Source organism: Leishmania donovani, chromosome 29 (assembly GCF_000227135.1).
Source record: "Leishmania donovani BPK282A1 complete genome, chromosome 29".
Taxonomy (NCBI): Eukaryota; Euglenozoa; class Kinetoplastea; order Trypanosomatida; family Trypanosomatidae; genus Leishmania; species Leishmania donovani.
The window spans coordinates 1,166,297-1,187,589 of record NC_018256.1 but is presented as its reverse complement, the minus strand read 5'-3'; the positions used below and the strand labels follow the sequence as shown (position 1 = coordinate 1,187,589).

The 21,293-nt window shown below is 60.9% G+C and overlaps 6 protein-coding genes across 6 annotated transcripts; all 6 read right to left on the bottom strand.

Annotated features, from left to right (window-relative positions):
- Positions 1–234: 234 nt before the first annotated feature.
- Positions 235–1,161, bottom strand: LDBPK_292800 (hypothetical protein, conserved; the record flags this gene model as incomplete). Its single annotated transcript, XM_003862650.1, has 1 exon — positions 235–1,161. The coding sequence occupies one exon, from the start codon at positions 1,159–1,161 to the stop codon at positions 235–237; it is 927 nt and encodes a 308-aa protein (XP_003862698.1).
- Positions 1,162–2,075: 914 nt separating this feature from the next.
- Positions 2,076–5,321, bottom strand: LDBPK_292790 (hypothetical protein, conserved; the record flags this gene model as incomplete). The annotated part of the gene is made up of 1 exon (XM_003862649.1): positions 2,076–5,321. One exon carries the CDS (start codon positions 5,319–5,321, stop codon positions 2,076–2,078), a length of 3,246 nt encoding a protein of 1,081 aa, XP_003862697.1.
- Positions 5,322–8,234: 2,913 nt separating this feature from the next.
- Positions 8,235–9,803, bottom strand: LDBPK_292780 (serine/threonine-protein kinase Nek3, putative; the record flags this gene model as incomplete). The annotated part of the gene is made up of 1 exon (XM_003862648.1): positions 8,235–9,803. One exon carries the CDS (start codon positions 9,801–9,803, stop codon positions 8,235–8,237), a length of 1,569 nt encoding a protein of 522 aa, XP_003862696.1.
- A 1,201-nt stretch (positions 9,804–11,004) lies between these two features.
- LDBPK_292770 (helicase, putative) lies at positions 11,005–13,866 on the bottom strand (the record flags this gene model as incomplete). Its single annotated transcript, XM_003862647.1, has 1 exon — positions 11,005–13,866. The coding sequence occupies one exon, from the start codon at positions 13,864–13,866 to the stop codon at positions 11,005–11,007; it is 2,862 nt and encodes a 953-aa protein (XP_003862695.1).
- A 1,206-nt stretch (positions 13,867–15,072) lies between these two features.
- On the bottom strand, positions 15,073–18,195 carry LDBPK_292760 (hypothetical protein, conserved; the record flags this gene model as incomplete). The annotated part of the gene is made up of 1 exon (XM_003862646.1): positions 15,073–18,195. One exon carries the CDS (start codon positions 18,193–18,195, stop codon positions 15,073–15,075), a length of 3,123 nt encoding a protein of 1,040 aa, XP_003862694.1.
- A 1,094-nt stretch (positions 18,196–19,289) lies between these two features.
- On the bottom strand, positions 19,290–20,615 carry LDBPK_292750 (hypothetical protein, conserved; the record flags this gene model as incomplete). Its single annotated transcript, XM_003862645.1, has 1 exon — positions 19,290–20,615. One exon carries the CDS (start codon positions 20,613–20,615, stop codon positions 19,290–19,292), a length of 1,326 nt encoding a protein of 441 aa, XP_003862693.1.
- Positions 20,616–21,293: the final 678 nt, after the last annotated feature.

Here is a 21,293-nt window from a genome sequence, read left to right as displayed (position 1 = left end):
GGCATCATCCATTCGTAGCAGCGATGCCGGCAGCGCCCGACAGACGCAAATCAAGAACAGGCAAAGCTGAGACCCGACGACAGGCAAGAGCCCAACAGGTCAAACGAGAGCAGCGCTCGCCCCCGGTCATCACGCACGGCTTCCTGGCAAAGCCTGCAGTTGGCATTTCGGGCAGGGCGCAGCAGTGGCCACCGCGAATGGGGCCGGTCCGGCAGCAAAGCGGAACGGAACGCGCTAGGATGCGCTTAGGCCAGCAGCAGCCGCCACAATGATTGGCTGCGACTCCCCCTGCTGCGACATAGCCGGGAAGTCGTCCGTCACGCTGTTGCTGGGATGCGGTCGCGGCGACAGCGAGGCATCAACGGCAGCGGCATCAGAGAAGCAGGCAGCAGACGCAGTCGCGTATTGTGACGGTACTGTCGCACCTGCTGGACAGAACGAGTCGCCAGGTGGCAACTTGGTGTTAGGCATCAGTGGCCTCACGGAGAACTCGAGGGGAGTCATGCTCGGCACGGGCACGGGCGCCGGCGCAACTGGGAGTGCCGGTGCTGTGCTGTTCGCTGATGATGCTTCCATGAAAGGTGAAGAGAGCATCGGTGTTTCGGCGGCGCTTGAATGCGGATGAGGAGGTGCAGCCATTGTGGCAGTGTACGGGGGAGTCGCTCCCTGCGGCGCCGGCTTCGCGGACTGCTGCCCGTTGAAGGAGGCTCCCATCGCCGGGGCAGGGGTGACCGCAGTTGCTGCCATGCACGGCGGGTAGCTATATGATAATGGCATGTACATCAAAGGCTGCGCGCCGGCACCATACTGCGATACGTAGGGATGGGGCGTGAGAGTCGCGTTCGGGTTTGCGCCAGGTGGGGGTGGCACCATGCCGGGCATCCACATTTGCGGTGAGCCGGCGCCGGTTTGCGGCGGCATGGGAAATCCCATCGGCGCGGCACCGGGAGGGAGAGCGCACATGGCAGGATACTGCCCGTAGTACGGCATTATATGTGACGGCATTGGAAGCTGTTGCACAAGTGGGCCGTCCTCAGCGCCTGCATAGCCGGGAACGGCGTCGCCGAGGGCGAACGAGCCAGGCTTCGCGCCCTTGGCTGCACCATCCATCTTCGAGGACGCCACAGGTGCCTTGTCGGCCTTCCGATCGGTGGAGTCCATTGAGGGAGGGAGGCCCTGCTGGAATACGGGAGAACGCGACACACAAAACGAGAGCAGAAAGCACAGCAGCGGTGAGCTCAAGCGCGAGAACAGGCTGTATGGTCGCCACGCCGCTGTTTGTGCGAGTGAGAGAGGAAGGCGAAGAACGAGAGAGGAAGAGCGCTTGAAAGCGAGGGCGAGCCGTGATGCTAATTGGCAAAGCGATACGCAGGACAACACACCCGAGAGCAAACACGCGGTGGAGAGGATGGTGTGTGGAAATCCGGAGAGAGCCGCGAACGAAAAGACGACCACGTGCCGCAGGGATGCCGCGGCGTCGGCAGGAGACAGGTTAGAGATCGAGAAAGGGGAGAAGTGCCGGGGGTGATGGTAAGAGTAGCAGAGATTCAGCATAGAACGCCGCCACCACCCACCCCACCCACCGTTGTCTGAACCCGCTTCGACACCGCCTGTGTCAGCCTTCGCTGCTGCCAGGGGATCGGTGGCTGGTGATGGTGGTGGTGCAACAAGCGTCACGACCCTCTCGCCTCTCTCCATCTCTGTAATACCTTCGCTGAGAGGGTGAACGACTAGGAGGCCGGGGGAGCGTCGCAGTGCCCCTTTAGGACTGATTCCTCACTTGCGTGTCCTTGTTGGACCTCACGGGACCTCCATCAAATGCACAGCAGCGGAGTCGTGATGGTGAGAAGCGTACATCGTGAAGTGTGTGCATCACACCTATAAGCCATCTGATCAAGGTTCATTGCACTCGTCTCACTCCTCGCGTGAGTATCGGTGACAATCTCCGCTTCCTCGCTCCTGTACAGTCGTTGCACACTTGTGTGCACACCGGCATCTGTGATTCCATTTCGGGCGTGCGCGCCGCTGTCGACGTCGTCCTTTTCGACTCGGGAGAAAGGGCTGCTTCGTCTTACTCACATGTACCGCAGTGCAGAGGTGAGCTTCTCCAGTGCACTCTCCAGCTTTACCACCTGCACAGAAGATGGTGACATGCGCTCCAACGGTGCAGCAGTTGAAAGTGGCTTAGCCACCGCACGACACATCGGCCCCGTGATGTAATCAGATGATGAGAGGTCAGCTCCCCGCTCACCACGGAACGCCGCTTCCAATTCTCGGACGCGCGCCTCGCGATAGCGCAAGACTTGACGGCGCCGATTTATTTTATCGGCGATAGAAGCCAGCTGCTCAGAGAGGCGAGACGCAATCGTCTCTCTCTCCTCCAACGCCGCTGTCATAGTCTCCACATCCGCTACTCTCCGCTGCACCTCCGCCTCGCGCGCCATGATGGCAGTGATGGCACGCAGAAGCTCCTCCTCACCGATGGACGAGGTGGGCGACGGCTTCTCAAGTCGCTGGCTCTTTAAAGCGGTCTCCGCCCTCATCAGAGCGACCTCCCTCTCTCTGAGCAGCTTCTCCCGGCCCGCCACGGCGGCCGTCGCCTCCCGCAGCCGATTTATCGATTGCTCCACCGCCTTCTCCTGCTTCCTCACTGCAGCCTCGCGGGTACCCAGGGCCTCCGCGCGGGACGTTTCCGCCGTGTTGCTCGCTGGCTGCGTCGCCGTCCTGTACTGCACAGGCGGCGGGAACGCACGCGTCTCCTGCAGCGCCGCGCAGTAGTGCGCGTGCACCGTGCGCAGATTCCGCATGGGCGACTCAATAGAAGGAAACATCTGGTGCACGAGGTCGAACAGCGGCACTACAAACATCTCCATGAAGAAGATTTGGCCTCTCTCCAGGCTCGCGCTCCGGCTGCTCCCCGGGCTCAGCGGCAGCCCTCGCGCCGCCTCTTCGTCGCCTTGCGCGCGCATCTCTTCCACAACACCCAGCCACTTCAGCGCCACCGCCAGACCACGGGCCTGCGCCCCAATATCGGCAGCATGCAAGAGCAGCGAGAGCACCTGCTGCCGATCCGCGGTAACAGTCACGTCGTATGTCTTGCCGTCCTGTAGAGGGCGCGACCACTGCTCCATCAGAGACGCGTGGCGCCCCATGAAGGTGCAGCCAATGAGCGCCGCGACGAGGCCGTGGAACTCAAGGGCCTCCGTGTCGTCCATGCTGCCGCGCGTGAAGTCCAGCTCCGGCGTGGCCAGGAGGTGAAAAGCGGTCGCCGTGTGCATTTGCTCGAGCACTTGCAGCCCGTTGTAGTGCACGTATGTCGCGTCGAATGTGTGTTTGAGGAATATCTCTGAGCGGCCGGGGTGTCGGATGTCGTGCACGGCGGCAGCAAACACGACGGCGCGCTTCTCCACGGTCGTCATGTGCGCCAGTAGGCCGGGGCAGCTGCATATCAGCGCGTAAACGCCCTGGAGCACGTCTGCCGCGTGCACTCTGTTGTGATACTGGTTGGCGCGGTAGTTCGCCTGTACCGTTGCCAGCAGGCACGCCCACCGGTGCAGCGAGGCGCGGTCGGGGAAGAGGTGCAAGTCCAGCGCGATCTGGTGGCCGACACGCAGGAGCACGTCCGCCTCGCCGCCTCGCTGTGCCTCGGCAACGGTGTCGAACTCCCACAGCTCAAGCCCAGGCACAGGCTCGATGGCGCGCACATCTACGTCGGCAACACTCGGGTACTGCAGTTCCTCTATGATAGTGGGCTGTGCCCATCGCGACTTGGTCGTTCCGCGGGCATTCATCCCCGCACCGGTGGACGGCGCCGATGTGGCTGCCACCTCGACCGCCCCCTGCTGCACCACCACCTCCAGCGCCGCACGCAGCTCTCCTAGCCACGCCTGCCACGAGCGCTGGCCTTCCTCGTACGCCACTTTCGTTTCCACAAGTTTACCGCGAAGGTCGTCGAGCTGCGCCCGTGCCGTCGTGCCTGCATGGCGACAGGCACGCCGCAGCTTCATCACAAGATGCTCCTTCTCTGCCAGGTCCGCGCGTAGGCGAACGCTCGCCTCCTGTTGCCGCGGCATCTCCTGCTGAGCTGTCGTCCCTTGAGCTTCCAGCTGTGTGCGAAGCTCTGATGTCAACGTGTTGGCGGCCTCCGCCTTGAGCGCCGCCTCTTCTCGCAATCGGGTAGCCTCTTTTATTGCACGGTCAAGTTCACCTTGAAGGCGCTGCGCAGCCGCGCTAGATAAAGCGAGCTGTTCGCTAAGAGTATCGATCTCCCGCTGCTTCTCTGCTGCAATGGCAGTTGCGGCGTCGTCAGACGCTTTCATGGCGTCCCTCTGTTCACGCTCGTATCGCTCCTGTGCTTGTGCCAGTGCAGCCGTGGCAGTGGCGAGGTGCTCTCTGAGGCGCTGCAGCTCCTCGTCATGGTGCGCGTCCGAAGCGATTCGAGTCTGCTCGGCTGTGCGCAGAGCCTCTGCATTACGGTCGTAGTCTCTCTGAAGGTGTGCGTTGGCCTCGACCGTCGACTGCAGCTGGGCAGTCAGTTGCCTGATTTGCTCCTCACTGTGGGCATTCGTAGACTTCATTGCTGCCCGCAATTCGCTCATCTCCTCTAAGCTTTGCGCGAGCATGTGCTCTGCCCTCCGCGCCTCGGATTTCAGCCTTGCCTCCAACGACTCCCACTCCGCCTTCGCCTGCATGTGCTCCTGCATCTGCGCTCTCATGGCCTCGCTAGACTGAGCAGCACCTGCTGCTCTCTGCTCAGCCTCATTGAGCCGTCGCCCCATACTCTCCTTCTCATCCTTTGCTTCCTGCAACTCCGCCTGCAGCTTCTCTGCCGACTGCGCAGCAGCGCCTGCCGAGACACCAGTCATGAGCTTGTCCCTCAGCTCTGCAATGCAGGTGTCTTTGGCAGCGAGGAGATCGATGAGGGAGTCGTTCTCCTCGCGAAGATGACGAGCGTTTGCTTTTGCGCGGTAGAACTCCTCCTCCAGTGCGCTCAGCTTCGACTCTAGCACCGCCATCGAGGGGGACAGAGGGGCCGTCGCGGCGCCCACGTCCGCTTGCGTCGAGGTCTGCTGTTGCTTCTCGAGCTGGGAAAGACGCCAGTCTTGAGCTTTCCGAAAGCAATCAAGGCAGACGGCCTTGGGTGGCGCCGTCGGAAAAAGTGCGCACTGCGCGGAGAGGCACGAGGAGCAGAAGAGTCGTCCGCAGCACGGGCAGTTCTCTTTGGACGTAAAAAAGGTGAACCGCTTGTTGCACGCCGCACAGCCCTCGGCAGACTCCACCCACTGAGCGCGGGGCACCGGGTACCCGGGCATGAGAGACATGACGCACACCGCCACGGCTCGTCGCCACAAAAGACACCACACACTCACACACAAGAAGCGGGGTGTGCACAAAAAACAAGCGTGTGCTTGAGCGCGCACAACAGAATAACAGCGTGTCTCGATGTGCTAGTAAGCGCGCTGCTGCATACGCGGGTACACCGTTATGCAGCGAATGGCGGAAGGGGAGAGGGGCTAGGCGACGCCGCTGTTTTCGCAGCTTCCTGTGTAAGGCTCTGCCCCCTTGTCCCTGCTACTTTCCGAAGACGGCGTGAGGTACGTGCGCATGGGGAGGGGCGGCGCAGAGGTGTTACTCGTCACGCGATCACACACACACACACAAGAAAAAAAGGTACGGATAAATGCGATAAGACACAGAACCGATTCAGTGGAAGTTCACGGCAAACGCGGAGGATGGCGACCACAGCGAAGACCTTAAGCGCTGCAGGGAAGATGAATAGCGGTGAAGAGCTGCGCACGGGATAGGGGCGAGATTGTGCGTCGTCGTTGCGTGTCTACGCTTCGCTTAGAGTTCCTGTGGGGACGCAAATCGCACGCCTATCCCCTTCCTCCTCCTCAGTCCTTTGCTAAAAGAACTTTTGTGGTGCTCTCTGCCCTCGCAGACGCTGAGGAAAAGGCTGATGAGTTTTTGTGATTTAAGTGCATAACGGATGTGACAAACAACAGCATGAGTGTAGGCCAACAAATTGGTGGTGTGATGGCCCGCTTACGCGAGCGTCGGCCATCGATCTTCGCTTAGCGAACCTTGAACAAGACAAAGAGAGCACGGGAATGAAGAGAAGACTCGGTCACCCGCACGGCTCAGCATGCAAGGGAGGGGCTCGCGCCCGGGGCTTTTCGTCGGCGGTCACGGTGTATGCTTCGTCGGTGCTCCCTGAGGCCGCAGTCGCCTTTCGTGAGAGGATTCGCTGTGGCAAAGCACGGATCGCCCTGCAGTAGCCCTCTCACGGATTTCGCTCCTCCGACAGCCGTTTTGTGGCCTTTCTCCGGCCCTCGCACAGCGGGGTAAGGGTGCCGCTTGCAAGTGGCAACGCCACGTCCTTCACATGCGAGCGGGCGAGAGACGAACCCGGCGCGGAGTTGCACTCCTCAAAGGTACGCGAGTTGCGTGTCAGCGGGATTCAGTGAGCCGGGGCGGTGTAGAGGACCACAGCGTCGATGCACCGCTCGTAAAACCAAACGGCGCGTGTACGCGCCCAGCGTGTTCAGCGCCAGGCCCACACCCACTGCCGCTCAAACCCATTCAGCTGCTTTCTGCGCATGCAGGATGCGGAGGGGTGGTGATGGTCCGTCACCAAGGCGACCTTTGCCCCAACTGGGGGAGGAGGAGGGTGTTCTGCCGTGAAGCGGGCGCCTCGTGTAGGCCAAGGCTGGAGGCGAGCGGCCGCTGCCGGCCCATCTGCTACTCGTACAGGCAGGTGATGTGCAAAGCAGTGGAAGGTCATGTGCAGGCCGCGATCCTCGCTGTATTACTGCTGTCGCGCGCATGCGCTGTGAGAGACTGATAAGCCCGGCCCCACCGCGCGGAGCTTGCGACGTGGCGCCTACGGTACGCTGGCTGAGGGCGCAGAATCGCACGCGGTCAAGACAGCGGGCATGCTGTCCGGCGCCTTCTCCAAGATTCCCGCGATCCGATGCGACCGCAGAGCTTGTGGAAGGTACGGCGCACCGACGACCTGCTGGCCTACTGGTGGAGAGCACGAGCCCGTTCGCGCCCCCGAGCACGGCGTACTGCATCGCAGCGAAGCGTCGCATGGTGCGGGAGGCAGCGACGAGAGAGTGTGTCGAATTCCAGGTGGGAGGTCTTGCCTGCATGTAGATCACCGCCCCCTCCAAACTGCGGCGCGAGAGGTACAGTACCTCCACCGGTAGCGTGCCGTTCTGCTGGCGGTTCCGTGCGGCCTCGCCTTGTTGGCGATGGTGTCGTCCCTCAGGGAAACGCTCCTCGAGCAGGCCGTCTCCAGACGAGTCCTCAGGAGTGCCCCCCCCACAACACCCCCACCACGTCTTCAGGGTACGCCACTTCGATGTGCCTCACCTCCATATTATTAGGGGAGTGGGGAGGGGGGGGGCGGCTATGCGCGTTCAAGAGAAGGGAGGATAGAGAGAGGAACACGCAGAGAAGGGAGGATAGCAAAGAGCGCGAGGCGCGCACGAGACATCAGTACACGCCAAAACACCCCAGCGAGAGAGCGCAGAGGAGATCGAGGAGACTCCAGGGGGCTATTGTCAAGCAACCGAGACCCGTAAAATTGCTCATCATCTCAACACTTCGTAACTACGAAGACCGACAAGCCGTTCACCCACCTCGCAGCCTACCTTACAACGCTTGACTTCGCGACGTTTCTGCTCCGTGACATGCGCATGGCAGAAAGCGAGACCGACAAGCAGAAAAAGCAGGGAGGCGTAGAAAAGGATACACGGCTGCCTCTACATTAACACGCACACACACAGACCTCTCACTCGCTCCATCCTCGCGCACACGCCCACGTCATCGCCAGCTGCGGCCGCCTCAGCTGGCACAGCAAGAAAGAAATTTCACAACGTCCCGCCAGAGAGAACAACAACAAAGTGCCACAAGCCAGAACAGGGCGGTAAGCGGGAGGAAGAAAAGAAGAGGATGGGCGCCGAATGGCAGTCGCGTACGGAAGACACGGTGCAGGTGTGTCTCTTAGAACGAAGATGGGTCAAAACCGTGGCCGGGGCGGGGCGGGCCCTGACAAGATTGAAAGAGAAGCAGGACAAAGAGAAGGGCGCGGGGCAGTAATGAGACACCGCTATGCATCCGCCGTTGGTGGCACTGCGACATCTGTAGGCCCCCTCCCGCTCAGTAAGGTAGAACGATGGGGCCTGAAGTGGCGCGACGAGGAGACTCCGCTGTCGGCACGCCGGCCTTCATCGCGCGTACTTGAGGTGCTTGTATTCGGAAAGGAGGCAAGCAGCCCCGTCTAAAGCCTCCAAGGCAATCTGTCCCCCGTTCGCCGTGTGTCGATCAATGACAGCAGCGATGTCAGCAAGAAACGAAACAGTGGCTTTTGCTGCTGTCGCCTCCGAGAACGATTCCCCCTGCACCTCGATCACGAGGGGTATGTCGTCGCTGTTTAGCGACTTCTCCTCCCCAAACATGGATGTGCGGCGTCGCTGCACGTCGAGCTGCAGCTCCCGCATTGTAAAGCTGAGCAGTGAAGTACCTAAGACAGCATCCTCCTTCTGCGCGCCGGCGTGCTCTATGGCCTTTGTTCGAGGGAGCGAGCTAGAAGCGGTGGTAGTGCCCGCAGTACCCTTAGCGCCCGTCGATTTCTTGGCTGACTTCTCCGGCTTCGGCTTTGCAACTGCAGAGGATACTTTGAGTGTGGCGCCAGGCGCAGATTGTGGCGATGGAGTGAAGGCAGCGCCGTCCTTGGCTTTGGCAGCGGTCGGGATACGGTGCAAAGTGCGCTGCAGCTCCACAAAAACGTCCAGCGCACTGCCAGTGTGAATCCATTCGTCTGTCGCGCGTGCCTTGCCACTCTTCGGGGGGACGGTCACGGACCCCTCAGGGGGTGGCCACTTTTTTGTGTATTGCAGCTCTGGGCCGCTGAACTGTTGAAGGAGACGGCCTCTGGACGGCTTCTGCGACGGGTGCGATGGGTGGCTCACAGGGACTTCCAGATGCACATCAATGAGCTCCTGCGCTGTTGGGCGCCGACTCGGGTCCCTGTCCAGCATCTGCCGCACAAGCCCCTCCAGCGAGCCATCCACGCCGTTGCCGAATGGCTCGATGTCAGACTCGAGGATGAGCTGGATGAGTGTGAATAGGTTGCCCGCTTCAAAAGGACGGCGCAGGGTGCACATCTCGTAAAAGACGACGCCGAGACTCCACACGTCGCTCCTCTCATCGTGGGGGTCGCTGTTGCACACCTCCGGGGCGAAGTAGAGAGGGGTACCGATCATGCTCTCCGCCTTGGCGTTTGGGTTCGACAGGATCGTGCAGACGCCAAAGTCACCAAGCTTCAAATGATTCTTGGACGTTACAAAAATGTTGCTCGTCTTGAGGTCGCGGTGAAGGATTCGGTTAGAGTGGATGTGGGAGAGTCCGCATAGCAGCTCCGCCATCCACTCCAGCAACACATCGGTTGGAAAGGGGCGACCCTCGTAGCGCTGTCGTTCAATGAGATCCTCGAGGGTGCCGAACTCGCAGTACTCCATAATGATGTCGACGGAGTTGTCGGCCGGGTCCATGAAGCTCTCCCGAAACTTGACGATGTTCGGGTGGTCTACGTTGTCCATCACGATAATCTCCTGCTTGGCCCGCAGCTGCTCCTCGTCGCTCATGTTCGCGAGTGACATTTTTTTCAGGACATAGGTGCGGTTGTTCGTCTTGTTCACCACACGGTACACGTCGCTTGTTGCCCCGGAGCCGAGATGCTCGAAGACCTCATAGTCTCGCATGCGCTGCTCCGCCGCTGCAGCCTCCCCTGACATTGGGAGGAACTATCAGAGAGGATGTTTATGAAGCTGTTCGTTGGTGGGGGGCAATATGGAGCGTACGCGAAACGGCATAGATGCAGCGAGAGAATCCCACACAAAGCAGGAGGGACGATCGCGGGGGGGGGGGGAAGGGAGGAAGGCGAGAGGAAAGCGCCTCGGCTACACCGGCCAAAGGAAAAAAAAAGATAGCAAAACCTCGAATAGGACGAAGAGGGGGAACACAGAACACCGGAAACGAGCGTTTTTCACAACGGCCACGGGTCAATGGGCAGGAGGCGCGCTCACACGCACACGTTGGTGCAACTTACAAGCACAGAGAGAGCACGAGTGGAAAGTGAGACGAGGAAGACAAGAAGAGCAGAGGGAAAAAGAAAAACGCATCAGACACTGGAAATGCCGGAGCAAGTGAGTCGCTACCGAAGCATCACCCGAATGATGGAGCGGCAGCCTTTGCATCCAACGTGATGCGAGTTGTTGGCCGTCGGCTGTGTGCGACGAAGGGATGTGCGGTGAGGAAATGAGGGGGAGACGGAGTGGCGCGATGAGGCACCCTCGCAAGTGGCGCAGCGCTTTGCAACTGCGCGCTGCCTCTCCCTCTCTCGTGGCTCTGCGCGGCCAACTTCTGTGCGGCGCTGAGCAAGAAGAAACCGCGCGACGACGGTAGAATGGGTGGACTGTGCGGCAGTAAGCCGCCCAAATGAGGAGCAAAAATGAGGGTGTGAAGACGGTGCGCGAAAGGAAGGCGAGAAGGGCGACGATGAGGAGGCGATCCAGTGAGCGAGGGAGAGCAGAGAAAGCGTTCGCGCGAGATATCGAGAGAGAGAGAGCAACTGTGGGCAGCCTGCGACTTGAAGTAGGTGTCGAAAAACGCCACCAAAGGATAACGGCTCATGGTATTAGAGGCGCTTCGCGTCGCTCTGCGGGAAGGAGGGTGGGGCGGCAAGCAAGTTGACGCCATCTTTCATTGGGTGGAAAGGAAACTGTGTGTGGGCAAGTGCATGCACGAGGTCGGAGGCGGCAGAGAGACGACGGCAGGGCGGTGGAAGCGGCGCGCAGCCCGTTTGCAGCACACGCATTGCATTCAGACAAAACAACAACAGAAAAAAAAAGCCACGCATGCGCCCTCTCAGAAGCACTAAGTCGAGAAGAAGGCGGCAGGTTAACACGCCTCACCCCTCCCCCTCCTGGTGTGTACTCACATCAGCCCGTTGGATTTGAGGAGGTCCGCGTAGAGTGGCCGAAATTCCTCAGGTATGTGGCGGCCGAACTCAGCAAAGAGACTGTGATGGTACTCACCGTCTGTGGCGCCAAAGACGGACCGCAACGGCACGAGAAGCCTTGCGAGTCCATCCGCGGCTGCCGTCGGCGATGTTCGCAGAAGCGGGCGGAGGGTCGCCAGCTGGGCCAACACCATCTTGAAGCGATGATACGCCTCTACTGGCACGCGTGCCTTGAGAAACTCGCAGAACTCCTTTGACGTAGGCCCGAGCTTTGGAGGCCCGTCCGGCTGCCCCATCTGCCCGGTATCGCGCATGCCCGCCGTCTCTCGCTCCGATGACACCACTGTCGCCTCCGGTGTCTCCGCAGAGGTTCGCTGCGGGATCGCAGGGGTCCCACCAGCGCGGCCCGTCGTTGAACACCCGGCAAACGACGCAGGTGCAAACGGCGACGTCGCGGACGCGACGGCATTGTTGCACGCGCTGGCCTTGGCCTCGCGCACTTCCTCGAAGCGACGTCGGCGTGTCTCTTGCACATGCTCTTCGCGCTGACGCGCCTGCGCATCTGCGTACAGCCTCGCGAGCGTCGCAGTGGACGGCAGCTCGGCTGCGGCGTTTGCACCGTTCTCGATCAACACATATGGAATGGCAGCCGTCTCAGTCGCGCGATGGCGCCGGCCGCCAAAAAACTGCGCAACGGCAGCGTAGGCGCCGCGGAAGTCGGAAAAGACACGCGTGCGCCGCTGCACCCACTCCGACACGCTACCCAGCAGTCCCTCGAAGCGCTCATCAGCGAGCAGGACAACGCCGTAGTCGTCCTTGTGCCGAATCACGCGGCCGACGCACTGGTTGACGGCCCGCATCGCCTCATTCCGGTACCAGTCGTCGCCCGTGAATAGCTTTCCATGCACCAGGGGCCGCTGCGGCGCCACGGATGTGATGTAGTCGCGCTTAAGGCGAACGAAGAGGTCGGTGTGGTTGGCGTACGGGATGCCCGCGACGAGCACGCAGCGGCCGTGGTTGTCGGCAAAGTCGATGCCCTCGCTGATCTTGCCACGGCACACCGCCAGCAGAATCGCGCCGCGGAGGGGTGACGTGTCCACTTCTTTTTGGAAGCTCTGGACGATGGTTGGCAAGTCGTTGGAGTTGCTCGGCTCCACGAAGATCGGCTTTAGCTCCGACAGCATGCCCCACACTGTTTTGGTGTCCCCTGCACGCCCGCTCCCCGCCTGCCACAGCTCGACCACAGAGTTCATAGAGGCATAACTGGGGAAGAAGACAAGAGTGCCGCCAGGTGTGTTGCGAGCGATGTTGGCGAGACTCATGCCGAGACCTACGCGGTAGTCCACGCTGCTGCGGAACGAAAAGCCGCCATTCAGCTTCTCGCCGCTCGGCCCGCGGCAGAGGACCCCGCCGAGCACTTGATCTGGCTGGATCACGTGATTTCCCTTCAGGCGCACCTGAAACTCCATGCCCAGCTCCGCCGCGAACTGGTCAAGCGGAGACAGCGTGCCGCTCGTGAGCAGAACCGAATGCAGCGGCAACACGACCTGCCGCATCAAGCGCGTGTTATCCAGCTCCCAGAAGCCGAGTGTGCGGGCGGCCTTGGCAGCGACGAGATGCTGCTGCAGCACAAACCTGGTGGAGTCGAGATGGGCCATATCAAAGGCGAAGACACGCGTGAGAAACTCCTGCACTCGCGCCATGCTCGTTGCGGGTCGCTCGCTATCCGCCAGAAGCGTCACGCACTTCCCCATCGTCCCTGCTAGCCCCGACGCCGAGGTGACGCCGTCCGACTGCGCCCCAAAGACCTCGCGAGTGATAAAGGCCTTCTCCAAGAAAACGAACATGTACGAACCATCCCGCACCACATCGCACTGCGTCGGCGTGGGCGCCGCCGTCGCCTCTGTCATAGGCTCCGCGTACACGCACATCTCTAGCCTGCTAAGCAGAATCTTCAGCGACGCCAGCTCCTGCTCGTCTTCCGCCGCCACGTCCTCGTCCAGCTCTGCCCCCTTTGTGGTGAGGCGATGCATTGCGATGGCCCGTGAGCAGTCGTGGATGGCGGTGGTCACGTCTAGCGGCGACAACGTCTGACAACCCGAGCTGCTGAGCACGGAGGGCAGGTTGTGCGCCTCGTCCACAATGAGAATACAGTCCGCCAGCTCAAAGGGCAGCTGCTTGTGCAGGGACGGGTCAAGGACGTAGTTGTACGGCATGAGTACAACGTCCGCGTCCTTCGCCGCGTCACGCTCGTGGAAGTATGGGCAGAACCCGCTTCGGCTTCCCTCTCGCATCAAGTCCTCCATGTCGTGCACCGCGCATTCAGGGGACAAAAGGCTGGCGCCAGCGGCCGCAGACAGCAAACCGCGGAAGAAGCGGCAGTTGCGCTCCGACCGAAGCGCACTGCACATGGCGTGCTGCGCCTGCGACGACGGGAGCCGCGTCACCTCTTTGTTCAAGCACATGTGCTCACGAGAGCCCAGGACGGCCATGGTGAAGCACTGTGCATACGACGTGCGCTTCAGCTCACGCACCACCTGCGTCAGCTGAGCGTGCGTTCGGCTGCAGTACACCACCTTGTGGTTGTACTTACCGCGACCTTTCTGATCTTGGTCGCTAGTGTGCCGAAGGACTGCACCTTGCGAGGTTGCCGCAAGCCAGCCAAGCGTGCTACACAGCAAGCAGAGCGTCTTGCCAGTACCGGTGGGGGACTCCAACAACCCGTTGAAGCCGTGCTGGAGGCACTTCACGACGCTGCGCATGAACTCCACCTGTGCTGGATACGGTTCGAAGGGGAAAGACACGGTAATACCGCTCACGTCCACCTCGGTCACCATTGCAGTGCTGCAAGAAACAGAAAAGACGACGAGGAGATGCAGAAAGCCGCGGAAAAAAAAAGAAAGGTGGTACGGGTCGCACCACCTAGTTAAGCGTGAGGCTGGAGCAGCCTCCAAGAGTGTGAAGGGATGCGACTTTGACAAGTGAAGCGCGGCTGGATGCGGCGGCGAGGCAGATCCGGTGGGGAGAAACGGCGGAATTGCCGACGAGAGAAATCGGGTGCTCTTGTTGTGTTTGCCCCCTCCTCCCTGTCACGGACCGCTCATGGGCGCACGACGAGCGGTGGCACGATATCTGAGTGCCGACGTGTGCAGCAACGGAAGAAGACGCAAAGGGAGTCCGGGTACACGAGAGGAAAGTGGAAGAAGCGGCATCAAGCGGATGTGGATGCAAGGCAGGTCATGGCCACCATGAGCGCCAGAAAACAATTGGGGGGGAGGGAGGGGGGCAAAGCAGACGAGGCACATGGCGAAAACACACGAGCACGTCCACCGCGTGGAGAAGGCAAAGGATCTGCGGGCAAGAAGACACCACGAAAAGGGAAGCGCATCTACCGCCTTACTTCGCGGTCGCTGTGCGCCACGGATGCTGCCGAGCAACCGACGCCGCCGAAGGCGACATCAGCTCTCTACTCTCTAGCTTGTCGGTGATCTAGTTGAGCGGGGAGATGTGTCTCAGAATTATGTCGCACAGGTCAACCAGGCGAGCCGGCGCCCGTCCATTCCTCGCCGTTGATGCGGCTAGCGAGTTTCTCAAGTCCATCCGCTGGACAGCAACAGGGGATCAACAGCAGCTGCAGAGGCTGAGCATGTGAGGAGAAAACGCAAGAGTGAAACGGACCGCAGAGGCGTGCAGATAGAGAAAAAAAAAAGGAGGGGCAGGAAGGAGGACAAGGAACGAAGGGCATGCGCGCGGTGTCAGAAGATGCACACGTGCGCCTATCTCGCGCCCACCTCATTCCGCGCCACAGCCCCCGGGGTGCCGCTTCTACCACCCCTCAGCAACCCCGCCATCGTCACCGCTCCATTTCCTGTACCTCAACAGCATCTGCAAGTAGGGAGATCGCAAAGCGTGCCCACAGCGGCGGTGCGTCCGTCGACGAGGGCAGGGCGACGCGAGAAGAGATCGGCTGCCGAAGAACGCATTTAGAGAGGATTGCGAAGCTGTGAAGCATGCAGGCCTGCGTGAGCGCCTGTGCTTACACGTCAGTGCCTCGATCGCTTGCGAGGACCCACAATCGATTCCACGCCGAACACGTCTGAGTGGCGCTCCCGCTTCGACTCCGCCATTTCCACCTTTACCATCACGGGTGAAGCAACATCGAGCTGAGGTGGGATGGACGCGAACCCGCCAAAGCCCGCCTCCAGCAGCGCGTCCCGCTTCTCTTCATGTGCCTTTAACGCCTCGCACCACCGCTGCTCGAGCGAATCGGCGCTTTCGGCGTCGCTCATGGGGCCGTTCGACTGTGGCGCAGCGCCGGCCGCGGCGCATCGCTCACGAAGCTTCGTCTGCCAGGCCTCTAGACGGTCGTACACGATAGGGGCAGCATGCCGCGTCGCCTCCAGTGCCGCGGCGGCGCAGTGGAGTAAAAAGGGCTGCGGTTCGAGGCTGTAAAAATACATGCACTTCTCCAGAGCATCCATGCAGGCAGCGCGGCTCTCCACGAGCTCGCTACTCGCCAACACGACCAGCAGCTCCTGCGAGAGACGCTCGTGAAGAGAGTGGCGACTCAGTTCGCGGAAAAGGCGACCAGACTGCATGGAAGAACGTGTTGCGTTGGTGCGGTTGCTCTTGCGCTGCGCCTCGACCTCCTCTTCTGCTGCTCCTCCTGTCTCGTCCACCACGTCCCTGGTCGCGCGCATTGCCGCTTGCGGGTCGATGTCGCGAATGACGGTCAACGTGTAGGCGTCCGTGAGACGCGCAACAAACTCAATCAGCCTCGATGCCATGGCGATGTTGCGCTCAAGTACGACGCGGAATGCAGTGATACCGCCCTCGCAGACCTGCACCTGGCGCTTTGGGTGGCTCGCGGCATAGCTACGGAAGAAGGTGCCGAGGAAGTCCATCATGTACGCGGCTGTGATGCTTTCCTTCTTCGAAGCCATGGCACCGGTGTAGTGAATAAGCAGAACTGCTACAACATGTGGAACCACCTCTGCAGGAAGGCGGTTGCAGCTCAGCAGTTTGCAGAAGCCGGCGGATGTGACGATGTGCTTGGCCTCGTTGCCCGGCTGCAGGTAAAACTGTAGCGTTGAAAGAAGACGCTTGCTGCCCACTTTGTGCACGTCCTCCTCCGCCAATTCCTGCTCGCGCTGCAGGCGGGCCTCGATCTCGCTCTCTGAGTTGTACAACGCCCTCGCCTCGTTCGGTGGCCGCTTCGCCACGTCGAAAAAGCGCAGCCCGTACTCCATGATGAGATCAAAGATGACGCCGATGGCCGCGATGGGAAGGCTCATGTCGGCCCCTACGGCGCCGCCAGCATTCTCTTGCGAGTCGGCCAGGATGAGCGGCATGAAGGTGTGGACGCTCTCGGGGTTGATGAGGCACTGCAAGCAAAGCGATTTCGTCGCCGCCACGCGCACTTTCTCGTTGTCCAGGTGCCGGCCCATCTGAATGATGTGGTAGCAGAACATCGGAATCGCGTCCCCGCGCTGCGAATGTGAAAGGAACGCGAGGACGATGAGCTGCATGCGCAGCAGAAACTTCTCATCTCGGTCCATTTCCTCCTTCAGCTCCGTGTAGGACTCCTCCGCCAGCTCGCCAGCGCGCAACAGCACCTTCCGCTTCACCAACTCCTGCTGCCGCTCGCGGCTCTTGCGTCCAATTGCTTCGACATCGTCGAAGCCCAGGCTGTGCCGCTGCGGCAGTTTCAGGCTGCGAAAGAGCGAGTCGAGCGCGGACGTGATCGTTTTTGTTGCCTCCTCCGGCGTGCGGGCGGTGAGCGACTTGAGAGCGCGCACGGCGACGTCCACGAAGAGCGACGGATCTTCGTCAGGCACAACCTTCAAGATAAAGTTGATGAGGCGCAGCAGCGATGCGCGCGTGGTGTTGTCGGCGTGTGCCAAGTAGGCATTGTCGTCGTAGATGTCAAAAACCGAGAGCAGAATACGCAGCATGTTGTCGGCGTCCTCGACGCTGCGGAACTTGACCGTCTTGGGCTCCGCATCGGGGCGCGCGTAGGCGTACACAGTATCCTGGAGAACGGCGCTGAACTGCCCCAGCGGCGGCAGCAGCTGTGTCTCGTCCTCGCCCTCCGTGTCGCACGACACACGACAGTCCGCCTTCCATAAGAGCAGCCCCGCCGTGTTGATGTCGTCGAGCTTCAAGGGAAAGTGTGTGTTGGCCTGGCGCTTTCGCGCGTGTACAAGCAGCTCCGCACTGATGCGCTCGTACGGCGACAGCGACGGGAGCACGTACCCACACGCGATGCTGTTCATGAAATCTTCACACACATCCTTACAGTCACGGTGCACCCAAGAGTTGGTGATGGCGGCTCGACAGGCAATGACGACCGATGCGTTGGAGTCGTCAAGCCCGGCCGCGAGCAGCTCCGGCATCTTCACTCCCTTGGCATCCGCGTAGGCGGTGATGTAGCGCCACGGAAAGCGGCCTAGCACGTCCCACGCCTCCGCCCGCACGCGCGCCACGACATCGCGAATGCAGCGGATAATGCCGTGGAAGTACCCCTCGAGAAACTCCTTGCGCGGCGCAATGGAGTGGAGGATCTGCTTGCGCACGTCGGCGTTGGTGTCGCAGCACAGCAGTGCAATGAGCTGCTGTGTGACGTCGCAGTCTTTTTTCCCGGACTGGAAGGCAGCCACGCTGGCGACCGCCTTCGCACGAACCTGCGGGCACTTATCATGCACGCGCTGCTTCAGCAGCTCCGCAGCCTCCTGGTAGAAGTCCTGCCGCTCCTCCGACACGTTGCTTTGGTCCACCGTCTTTAGCAGGGCCTCAAAGGTGGATACGACGGCCAGCCGCACAGCCTTGTCCATCGCGTTGTGGAAGGCCGAAACACTCTTCAGCAGCTCAATGGCCAGCTGGTCCGACTCGAAGGACTCGCGGAACGCCTTACAGAGCTCAGTGACGAAGGCGTAGTGCCTTCGCATCGCCTCAGGCGCGATTTGAGTCACCTGCTTCAGGATCAGCAGCACGACATCGCACACATTTCTGCAGAGTTGCGGCGCGCTCTCCTGGCCGAGGCTGATGAGCTTCTTCTTGCACTTCTGCGCGTGGGCGGCACTCTGGTGCACTTGCTGAAAGATGCGGCCAACCTCCTCGAACGTGTCCGTCGAAGAGACGGCAGCGGCCTTCTTGTGGGAGCCCATGACGACCGCTGGTGATGCAGCTCGTGGGGTGGGTTCTATGAAAGCAAAAGCGGCTCCACACAAGAGACAGAAAACAAAAACCGAAGAGGTTCGTCAAACCGCACCTGAGCCTGGCCCTACTCGAAAGGCACCGGAACGGCTGCTAGGTGAGCGCACGTATCCGTGCTCACACGTCAACTCTACTGTCTCGCCCCTTCCCTCTCTCTCTCTCCCTCTCTCTCTGGGTGTGTACGACTCTAATCTATTGTGTGCGCTCGTATAAGCACGCACCTTGTGTGGGGGCTGGGCTGACGTATGTGTGCTGCGAGTTTTATCTGCATAGGGTGAGCGGTGGTGACAGTCGCGATGCGATGGGGCGCCCCGTTCGTTTATCCTCACGCTCAACGACCCGAGGCCGGTACACTCGAATGCGTGTTGAGGTGCATGATAAGCGGAGATTAGGAAGAGGGAGAGAGCAGCGAAAAGAACATTGAGTCCGGCGTAGGTAAGGCGCACGGCGGCAGTCACGCGTCGCAGCTTCGCGTTTTTTTCTTGTGGGTTGACGTGTCCGGGGGTGGGGTGCAAGCAGCTCGCTGCTCTCCTCCACATCGGTGCACCGATCCAGTAACGCATTCATGTTTCATCGTCGTTTGCTGTCCATTGTACACTACATAACTCTCTGCCGCTCACCTCCGTCTTCCTTCGGGTGTCCCTTGCGGGCTCCAGCAGCCGCACCGTCTCTGCGTTCACCGACCCTACAACGGTCGTGCAGACAAGGCACCGACGCAGCTGGTGCGGTGAGAGCGTGCGAGAGGCTCGTAAACGCCTGGGCAGGGGCACAAGAGGTCCACCGCGGATGACGGCAAACAAGTTGAGAGAGGGAGAAGAAAGCGCCGCTGGTTTGGCAAGAAAAAAAAATGAGAAGCAAAAAGGCGCCTCGTCTTCTACATCAACGCGCATCGCGACGCACGGCTAGCATGCGGCGCCTCTGCAGCAGCAGCAGCAGCAGCAGCAGGGACAAGACAGGCCGCTGACCCCTCCACCCCCCCCCACACACACACTCACACGTCATGAGAGAGAGAGGAGAACGAAAAGAACGTGCGGGAAGGGGCGACCTACACCTCCACGCTTGCGTGGTACTCAGCCTCCCACCTTGTGTGGAAGTACAGCTGGCGGCGGAAGTAGAAGGCCTCCGTGGTGTCCTCCTGTTCCATGGCCTCCACAATGGCGTGGGTGACGTCCCGCACCGGCTTTAGCTCCGATGCGAGGCGGATGCACTGTATCAGGTTCGTCACGATCGCAGCAGCGTCGTTTGGGATCGGCCTGGATGCGTTGGTGTATTGCTTCGCAATAAGCTTGTTCCACTCGCGGACGTAGTCGAGCAAGACGACAATGCGGGTGCGAGCCTCCGCTGCCGACACGGCGTGCGTGCTGCGTTGCTTGACGGAGGTAAGCTGAGAAACAGCGGAAAGCGCCCCAGTCAACTGCCGCTGCACGCACACGGGCACCTGAGTGGCGCTCCCGCTGGTGTCTACAAGGAGTTGAAAAAGAATATCGGGCACGCCGCGCTCCTCCATGACTGCTGCGCCGGCGTGACCGAGGGTCGTGTTCCACATCACCTCCAGCGTCGCCGCGCACAGCTCGCTGTCCTGCGTGGGAGGTCTCGGGAGGTGTCTGAGATGCTCGACCATGACGTCAACGGCATCGGAGACGGCAAGAAACGCTTCCACGCCGCGCGCGAGGCTGGTCAAGCGTGCTAGGGTCTGAATGAGGTAGGTGGTGGCCTTGGCAGGCGTTGCTTCGCTCGCAAGGCTGTCGGCTATGAAGGAGACGAGTGCCTTCGGCGCCAGCGGCTCCCCAGCCCACGCCGCTTCAATCCCCTCGAAAGCGGAGTCGTGAGCCAAGCTCAGCATCCACCGCAGCCCGGACATGTTGCTGCTCACCTGGAACAGGACGTGTGCCGCGGCAATGCAGCAGGCTTGAGCTGCCTCCGACGACCCCGCAGGGGACAACACGGTGTGCAGCGCGCCGGCAACCACCGGGATGGCGCCCTCCCGAACGATCGCAAAGCAGCCCTGCGCGAGGACCCCGAGAGAGCGCAGCAGCAGCAAGCACTGATGTTTCAAGAGGAGATCGGGGCATTGCTGCAGCGTCGCTACAAGAAGAGGCACCAGCCCTTTCGTCAGCATCTCGATCTTCGTCTCTTGCGACGCCGACCGGGCGTACAGCAGATGCACAGCCCTCGTCTTTTCTTCGGTAGGCACAGAGGGGTCCGTCAAGCTATTCATCATGTCGTCGACGGCGGCGGGCCCGTACCCGTTGAAGACGCGACCCGCCTCGCGCTGGCGAATGCCAGCAAACCCCTTGCAGGCATCATAGGGGTATCGCTCCTCGAGACAGTCACTCACGTAGTGCCGCGTCGTTCGAGCCGCCTCTGACATCTCTCTGACTTCACGATCCCTATGCGGGTTGGTGTGTGCGTATCCAGCTGAGTTTGACAAGAGAGGGTGTGGAGATGTTCAGAGAGCAGTGGTGCGACAACGTCACGCAGATTTCGAAGAAAACTGGAATCGAGTTGGCAAAAAATGGCAGGCGGCGCGGACAGACCCTGCACGGATTCCGCAAGGCTCCTCTTCTCAAAGAATGCAGCCATGGGGGGAGAACGCACAGTGCTGCGTGTGCTTCGGCCGCGCTGCCGCGCAGTGTAAAGGACACGAGAAAGAATCCGGCAAGAAGCTGAGGCGAAGGCCGCTGTTGAGAGGAACAAGGGCAGCGAGACGCGGGATAACGCACAGACAACACGGAAGGCTAAAGCGGCTTCGGTGTGCATGAGCTCAGCGAGACAATTACGGTGCTCATTTCTCGTTTTCAACATGCCTATTTCGCCACAGAACACTACTTAAGCTCCATTCAACTCCACCCTCAGCCTGTCGCAGGCCCCATCCGCGTGGTGCAAAAGCAGCCGTCGGCACACGCGTGTTACAGCAATGCGCCGACCCAGTCATCTCAGCACGGCCTCGGCCTCAAACGCCACCCACCCGCCCGTCCCACCGCGCCCCCCCCCTCAGGTCGCCTCACAGCAGCTCTCACGACGCCGGTCGCCACTTGCTGCGTCCCTC